General features: G+C 30.9%; 1 protein-coding gene across 1 annotated transcript in view; it reads left to right on the top strand.

Annotated features, from left to right (window-relative positions):
• LOC136855787 (uncharacterized) overlaps positions 1-10,000 on the top strand; it is a 52,337-nt gene that overhangs the window by 29,939 nt on the left and 12,398 nt on the right. The window contains exon 2 of the mRNA XM_067133144.1: positions 2,556-2,700. Within this exon, the coding sequence (XP_066989245.1) occupies positions 2,556-2,700 (145 nt within the window). The remainder of the gene's footprint in view (positions 1-2,555; positions 2,701-10,000) is intronic.

The raw sequence follows: 10,000 nt of genomic DNA on the forward strand, positions 1-10,000 counted from the left end.
TATATATATATATTATATATATACATATATATAATGTATATATATATATGTATACATACATACATACATACATACATATATACATGGGGAATTAATATAATACTTGAAGAGATTCTGTGTACAAAACCAAATACCTTGAACTTTCAAAAGCTAAAAAAAAAAAAAAAAAAATTAGAACATAAATTAAACGATGCATATTAATATCCACAGTTCTAAAATGGTGTCACTTATATTAAAGCAAAAAATAAAAAAAAAATTATAAATAACTTTGCCAATAATAAACAATTAAAATAAACAAGTGACGACAATGATCCCAGAAAACAATAAATGCAATTTTTAACAGTTCATTTCTCATCCCCTTGACAATAGTTCACAAGGTCAAACGTATCTGACAACTGTGACCTAGTTCATAAAATTCACATTTTCTTTCATGTCATGTCTGGGTAATTCAATGCTAATTCTCCATCTAGTTTTATTACAGTATAAAAGCAATGATACCATTTAAATCTATGATGATTATATTGTAGAATCATCCCATACTGGCACTGAAAATAATCAAGATTATTCCAGACCTAGGTGATTGAATCTATGATCATTTTATTGTATAATCACCATCCTCTTATGAGCACTGAAAATAATCAAAGATTATTCCAGACGTAGGTGATCAGATAATTATTTTCTCTCGGCAAATAATTATTATTTTACAATGGATGTTATTCAGAATATTGGCAACAGACTAAAATATTGTTTTGCTAAATGTAATAGTTTTGTTTTCTGTCCAAATATTTCTGGGTAATTGATGGCTGATAATGTATTTATTTTGCAGAGTGGAGTGTCATTACCTCTGACGCGTGAGAGAGAGAGAGAGAGAGAGAGAGAGAGAGAGAGAGAGAGAGAGAGAGAGAGAGAGAGAGAGAGAGAGAGAGAGAGAGATGCGTGATAATGAATTCATTTTGCAAACTAGAGTGCAAATTTATTTGACTTGAGAGAGGGAGCTGGTGTCTCAGTCTCTTTGAGATGTGTGTGAGATGAGAGAGAGAGAGAGAGAGAGAGAGAGAGAGAGAGAGAGAGAGAGAGAGAGAGAGAGAGAGAGAGCACCCCACAATATATAAATTTAAGTTTAGTTTCCATAAAGATTATGGAAAAATTTTTCAGTCATACACACATACATTTATATATATACATACAGAGAGAGAGAGAGAGAGAGAGAGAGAGAGATAACCCTCTGCACTATCTGTTTCAACTCGCCAAAAATATTCCCTCACTTAAAACACCTTTTGTAATTAATTACTTGATCATGAAATTTTAAAACAATAATCCTTTCAATTTCAAAACACAGGGAAACTTAATCAAGTTAATGACAGATTTATGGAAAAATTATTAAATGATAAAAATATGGAACAGATTGAAGATGATAATTGCCTTGATAAGATTTATTTAGGAATTATTTAACAAAGGAAAGAACATTCTTTGTTGTTTTAGTGAAGTTTGATACTTCTGAGTCATAATGGAACTTGATTATTTGTCTCTCTCTCTCTCTCTCTCTCTCTCTCTCTCTCTCTCTCTCTCTCTATATATATATATATATATATATATATATATATATATATATATATATATATATATATATATATATATATATATATATATATATATATATGTGTGTGTGTGTGTGTGTGTGTGATGACTGAAAAACTTTTCCATAATATTTATGGAAACTAAACTTAAATTTATATAATGTGGGGTGCTCTCTCTCTCTCTCTCTCTCTCTCTCTCTCTCTCTCTCTCTCTCTCTCTCTCTCTCTCCGATTTTATTTGTTCTAGTAATTACCTTTGTTCACATACATGCACACAAATAATATATAAATAATATATATATAATTAAATATACATATATATACATATATAAATATACACAAACATATATACATAACTATACATGTAATATCCATCTCTCAGTTAGTCTAAACATACACCTCCCCCCCCCACAAAAAAAACATTAATCCGCCTAAAAAATCCTCTTCAGAATCATCAAGAACTTGGGAGAAAAAAAATCCTGGAAAGAAATCCCTGGAAAGAAATCCCTTCCAGGAGAGTGTTCCCTGGAAACAAATCCCTCCAGGAAACAATGTTAGAGAGTTCCCTGGAAATAAATCCTTCCAGGGAACACTTTTAGAGAGTTCCCGGGAAAGAAAACCCTTCCAGGAAACATTCCAGGAAACACTCTTAGAGAGTTCCCTGGAAACAAATCCCTTCCAGGAAACACTCTTAGAGAGTTCCCTGGGAAGAAATCCCTTCCAGGGATCACTCTTAGATAAGAGTTCCCTGGAAATAAATCCTTCCAGGAAACACTCTTAGAGAGTTCCCTGGGAAGAAATCCCTTCCAGGAAACACTCTTAGATAAGAGTTCCTGGAAACACTCTTAGAAAGAGTTCCTTCTTCCAGGAACACCCTTAGAGAGTTCTCTGAAAGAAATCCTCAGTGAGTTCCCTGGAAAGAAAACCCTTCCAGGGACCACTCTTAGATAAGAGTTCCCTGGAAATAAATCCTTCCAGGGAACACCCTTAGAGAGTTCTCTGGAAAGAAATCCCTCAGTGAGTTCCCTGGAAAGAAAACCCTTCCAGGGACCACTCTTAGAGCGTTCCAGAATCTCTCACCGAGTCAGGCACTTAACTCCTCAAGTGTCATATCAGTACGAGAGTGAGTACAGGTATTCTTCAACTGACAAGAGTCTTCTGAGATGATATCTTGGGTTTTGTGTTTCTTTCTGTGTGTGTGGGTCTCTCTCTCTCTCTCTGCTTATACGTTTACATACACACACACACACACACACACACAAAAATTAGAACAATGAAGTCAACGAACTTTGAGAAAAGAGAATAAACGCTATAAGACGTCACCAGACCACGACAGAACTCAAAACTCACAACACTGACAGATCACAGACCCGGAGACACTGTTTTAAATAAACAGGCCACATCACTAATCCCTAAGTTAACACCTGGGGGTGTTAGGGGGGCGGGGTGGGGAGATTAAGGATTAATCCCCGAACTACCAATTTGATATATATTCGGAAATCCGCCATCCATCGCGGGATTACAACGTCAAGAGAGTTTGTGTAAATACTTTTAACGCCCCGGGCTAATCCTGCTTACGATTCATGGACATTGCAGAATCTCTTGTTAAGTGTCTTGGACTGGCTGGTGAATTTGCATAGCTGGAGATGAAACGGGGTGTAAAAATGGAGATTATGATGAAGTGAGGTTTGGAAAGTGTGTGAATATATAGCTGGCAGATAATGAAGTGAGGTCAGGAAACGTACATATACATATACACATATATATACATGTTTATATTTTTAATAATATTTTTTATTGGCATTTATATGTGCATGCATGTGTGTTTATGTTTGTTGATGGATAGATAGACAGATTAACTGATAAGAGAATGTATGTGTATAATATATGTATATATGATATATATATATATATCATACATTCATATATTTATATATATTTATGTTTACATATATTTTTTGTGAAATAAAAAAATCTACATGCTTATGTGACAGAGTTAAGAAGATTTATAAATCTTTTACAGTCAATTTTATTTATTCTAATTTTCATAATCTCAATCCAAATCACTTAATAAAATTGTGTGTACAATAATCTATTGTATTACCATGCAAAAAAATCCGAGTACCTGGATAGCTAACCACTGTGGAGTGCCGCCAGTAGTACATCTGCTATAATAATGGTCTTTTAATGAGTGAAGCTAAGCAATATTAGCACTGATCACTAACTGGAAGGGTTTCCAGCCATGAATTTCAAACACATACGTTTCCTTTATGTATGCAGATATCCACATATCTCCTTCCATTTTAAGATGTATATTACGTTCTCTAGAAAATATATATTTTCTAGAAAACCTCCGTTTTCCAAAACGGTCTCTTTCCTAGAAAACGCAACTACGAATCTAGATGTTCATTCACTCCCAAGTTCACTGGAATTTCAGTTAACCCAATGAAATAAAAAAATAAAAAACTTTTATTTTAGCCAGTTGCTAAATGCCAGAGTTGTTTACACTCGTAACTTTTTCCCTAATTATCAGAAAGTTGTTTTTGGGAAACCCTTAAAATTCATGTTAAGGGCATACCAAGTATGCTTCCTGTATGCAAATGTATATTTTTTCAGGTTTTTTATTTAATCTGTTTTCCATGAGATATTTCTTCAAGTTTGCTTTCTGTATACAAATATATTTTTTTTTTACAGATATTTGACTAAATCTGTTTTCCATGAGACATTTCAAGTTTGTTTCCTGTATGCAAATATATATTTTTTCCAGATATTTGATTGAATCTGCTTTCCAGAAACCTTTCCAGGTACACAGAGAGTTGCAAGAATTTGATGAATAGTTGAATGGACATTGAACATTGAACAAACAGATACAATAGCTAATATGATGAGAATTCCTTTGGTGAGCAAAACATGATATAGAATTATTATCAATCTCTTGTTATCTTAATTCACTTACATTTTTATCTCTTCTATCTGTGTTTTCTGACTACTTTCCAGTTACTTCTTTCTAATGAACACCGTAATATTCTTTGGGAGCTTGAATTTCAAGTCAGTGGCCGCTGTGGTGGGCTTGTTACATATGAATGGGGCTCATCTTCTAAATAATAATAATATAAAAAAACAATATTAGTGATTATTATTATTATTATCATTATTTTTATTATATTATTATCCTCATGTTATAATAATAATAGTAATGATAATAATAATAATAATAATAATAATAATAATAATAATAATAATAATAAAAATAAAGATAAAGATAATAATAAATAAGAATATTAATGATTATAATAGTGTCATTATTTTTATTATTGCTGTTATTATCATTATTATTTTATATAATAATAATAATAATAATAATAATAATAATAATAATAATAATAATAATAATAATAATAATAATAATAAACAAAACCTAAAATACCTACAAAAGATTAAAATCACAAATAATAATAATAATAATAATAATAATAATAATAATAATAATAATAATAATAATAATAATAATAATAATAATAACAACATACACCACCCACTAAACACTCTTGCAAATGCCCTACAAACGAAAAAAAAAAACTACCTCGGAGCAAATGGAACAAATAAAAAAAAAAAAAAACAAATAGACACAATGACAGGACCAGCCCCTCTTTTGACATTTAAAGCGAGAGACATTTTTCAGAACATTGAAATGTCAAGTCCCAAAGGTAGACATTTAGCATTATCCACGATGGTTGGTGTATTGCCACAGGATTATTTTTTTTCTTTTTTTTTCATTTTATCTTTTTATTTATTTTTTTTGGAAAGTGCTTATTTTAGTGTGGGTGAGGGGAGGGTTAGGTCAGGTTAGGTAAGATGATTCGGTAAAATTGTTAGGTAAGGGTAGGGTGAGTGTGTGTACATGTATATACATATGTATGTGTATATATATATATATATATATATATATATATATATATATATATATATATATATATATATATATAGAGAGAGAAAAAAAGTGAGAAAACCAGCCTTCCTCTGCCCCCTCTCTCTCTCTCTCTCTCTCTCTCTCTCTCTCTCTCTCCTTCTTTCTATCTCTCTCTTTCTCCCTCCCTCTCCCACCCTCTCTCTCTCCCCCCAATTCGCTGAAACACACACACACACACACACACAAACACACACACACACACACACACAGACAGTAATCCAGTCGGGAATAATAGAATAGGTTTAACATTTCAGCCTAATGCAATAATCAGACCTGGCTGGTAACGACGCAGAGACTCAGAAAGCCCAGGGAATGAATTTTAATGGTGATATTGAATTCCGAGAGAGCTGCAGATTCATTGTTCAGCTTTTTTTTTGTTGGATGGAGGACTGGAATCTAGGAATGGGAATCTAGGAATGGGAATCTAGGAATTGGAATGTGGGAATTGGAAGCTGGGAATGTAATCTGGGAGATTAATTGTTTAACTTCTTTATTTTTGTTGGGTGGAGGACTGGAATCTAGGAATTGGAATCTAGGTATTGGAATGTAGGAATTGGAAGATTGGAATTGGAATCTGGGAATGTGATCTGGGAGATTCATTGTTTAGCCTCTTTTTTTCGTTGGGTGGAAGACTGGAATCAGGAACTGGAATCTAGGAATGTAAATTGGAAGGATTCTGGGAATGTAATCTGGGAACCTTCATTGTTTAACCTCTTTTTTTGTTGGTTGGAGGGCTGGAATCTAGAATTAGAAATTCTAAACTAGGAATGCAATATGATTCATTGCAAACCTTTTTGAATTGGAATCTAGGAATTTAGTCTAAGAATTGAAATCTAAAAATTGGAATGTAGGAATGTAATCTGGGAGATTCATTGAATAACCTTTTTTTATCGTTAGGTGGTGAAATGGAATCTAGGAATAGGAATCTAGGAACTGGAATCTAAGAATTGGAATGTAGGAACTGGAATTTAGGAATGGAAGCTAGGAATTAGAATTTGTTGGAGAAGAGATTGGTTGTAAGGGAAAGAGTTGTTTGATGAAAGGATTATAATAATAATAATAATAATAATAATAATAATAATAATAATAATAATAATAATAATAACATAACACTGATTTAATAATAATAATTAAATAATAATAATAATAATAATAATAATAATAATAATAATAATAATAATAATAAAATAATAATAGAAATTAAAAGCTTTGAATATCTCATGAGAAATCAAAAATTTAAAAAATGCTTTAATTAATCTGCAAAAGAAAAATATTTTTAGAACATATAAAATACAAACCTTCAATTTACCCAAGTCTATAAATAAAGTTGTACATTTTAGTCAAAATTAATTTCTCATATATCATTCATGGCATTAATCAGCAAAGGATATTTATATATATTCACAAAATATCTCTCGATCAGGTCGAGAAATTTATATATATATTTACCAAAAGGTTACGACCCTGAATCGGAAAAAAGATTCCTTTTTTTTTAAAGTAGGATTTTGATATTCCAGTCTGGGAATGATTTGGGAATAATTGATGCCCGGGATGAAATACGTATGGTAATGAAGTGTTTGGGATCATTCAAGGTTTAAAGTTGGGTCTGGAATATATTTTAGTAAAGCGAGATATTCTTAATCGTTGTTAGATTACATTGAAAAGATAAAATTATAATGCTGTATGAGCCGCGGTCCATGAAACTCTCAGCCGGCCGTGATGGCCTGTGTTTTGCGTTGCCAGACGCACGAATATAGCTAAATCTAACCTTAAATAAAATAAAAACTACTGAGGCTAGAGGGCTGTAATTTGGTACGTTTGATGATTGGCGGGTGGATGATCAACAAGCCAATTTGCAGCCCTCTAGCCTCAGTAGTTTTTAAGATTCTATAATAGTTTTCTTTTACGGAAAACTAAAAAAAAAAAAAAAGGATTTAATAGAAACTATTCCCCAAAAAGTTATGATTATTGAAAAAGATGAAGACTTCTAGACTTCTAGTTACTTAAAAATTTACAATCTTTCACACACCACCCCCCAAAAAACCCTAGAAATGACAAACTAATTTAACAGTCTCTCACCAAGAAAGTAAGACTACCCCATTCTGGAATGCCACTCGGAATGCAAAACTTGATCATCTTAATCCGCCCGAGAATATAAAGGTTTTCACATCCTTTTCGTGAAGAGCGAACCCCATCAAAATTTCACCAGCTCTGAAACTGCAGTTTCTTTCCAGCTATAATTTTTTCCCCCAGGAATATCGTCATACCTCGAACCAGCCTGAATATGTAACTGGCATTCAATATGCCATAACTAATTAGGCTTCAAAGGGAGAAGGAAAATATGAATATGCTGATTCAGGTCAAAAAAAGAATTCCCCAGTAAGTGGCCTGGTACAAAGACTGGTATTACCATTTTTGAGTTGGTCGCAATTCAAAGAATTACTGATAATTATCAGTTGTGGTTTATAATTAGAGCTCTGTTTATTTTTTTTTTTTTTATCTTTTATTAGTAGTTCAGTTTATTTATAGATGGAAACGATGTTGTATATATTATTTCTAATTGTTTACAGTACAAAGAAATTGATAAGAGATTTTAATTGTATAAAAAAATATTATATATTAAAATAGAGGTGGATTTAATTGGCTAAATTATTTTCTATGCAGGGCTATTCTGACTGATAAGTAGACAGACAGAGAGAGAGAGAGAGAGAGAGAGAGAGAGGACCTTCAACCATACAAGAAAAAGAGAAAATATTTGATACATAGAAGAGAATGGATATTACACATATATAAGAAAAATATTACAAAATATTTGATATATATATATATATATACATATATATATATATACATATATATATATATATATATATATATATATATATATATATATATATATATATATATATATATATATAACCCTTGACCTATTGGGAAATACATTCAATTGTCAGAGTCCTCGTCAAGCCGAATCAAATAAAAAAAAAAAACTCACTCATTCCCTGAATAAACTGACAGAGAAGAATTCTTTATTTGATAAAGGAATTATGAGCGAGAATTTTCAAAGGGCATATATATATATAAATTTATATATAAATATATTCAACCTTCAATACTCCCAGCCTTTGGAGAAGAACATAAATATGAGATAAATTTCTCTGTCTAAAATGAAGTTGATTTTTGTTAGGCCCTGAAAGATTATATATATATATATATATATATATATATATATATATATATATATAAACCTATATATATATATATATATATATATATATATATATACATATGTTGAAACCTTCATGTTTGTTTGTTTGTGTGTAAACCTCAAGGGATTATGGTTCGTCAAACAAACTCCAAAGAAAAGCCTATTCATAACAAACCCTTTGAACGCAACCTGTTCAAGATTTTGAACGAACTCTCAGTGGGGGTAATTTACACCGTTTTCTATACGAGGACTAAGGAGTAGGAGAGGGTAACTAAAATAAAGAAAACGAAGTCTTGAGGAATGAAAAAATAGACAAAAAAAATTCCTTTTTTCTCCTAATTAACGGGTCCAAGACTCTCTAATTACCGTTTTCCTTTCCCTGGGGGAAAGGAGAGGGGTCTCCCCCCCAAAATAGAGAAAGGGCCACTACCACCAACGGAAGTTGGGGCGATTACTTTCTTTAAGCTACAGAGAAGGGGAAAATAAAGTAGGGGCTGACTTTGGTTGTCGAGTTCAACTTTTTTTTATTTTCTAAAGAGAGAGAGAGAGAGAGAGAGAGAGAGAGAGAGAGAGAGAGAGAGAGAGAGAGAGAGAGAGAGAGAGAGAGTCTTGGTAAGATTGGAGAATGTTTCTTAAACTAAGGTTTTAATATAAAATGTAATAATAATAATAATAATAATAATAATAATTTATAAATGTTTAAATATATATATATATATATATATATATATATATATATATATATATATATATATATATATATATATATATATATATATATGTCTGTGTAGAGATATATACTGTATATTTTTTCCAAATTCCAAAATTATCAGAACACATATATCGAGAGAATTAAAAACCTGATTATTATTTTTATTATTATTATTATTATTATTATTATTATTATTTTTATTATTATTATTATTATTATTATTATTATTATTATTTCAGATAACTATACTAAAATAACTATAACCTAATTAATGATAAAAATCACTTTTATATTATTATTATTATCATCATCAAAATAGTTCAAACCCCCACCGAATGTTGAGGGTGGTCCAAAGTAATCACTATTATTATTATTATTATTATTATTATTATTATTATTATTATTATTATTATTATTATTATTATTATTATTATTATTATTATTATTATTAATTCCACACCCCCACCGAATATTGAGGACGGGCCAAAGTACTGGACTTTAAAACGAAACTTCGGGACCATAAAATACCCTCT

The sequence above is a fragment of the Macrobrachium rosenbergii genome, chromosome 33 (genome assembly GCF_040412425.1).
Source record: "Macrobrachium rosenbergii isolate ZJJX-2024 chromosome 33, ASM4041242v1, whole genome shotgun sequence".
NCBI classification, from domain to species: Eukaryota; Metazoa; Arthropoda; class Malacostraca; order Decapoda; family Palaemonidae; genus Macrobrachium; species Macrobrachium rosenbergii.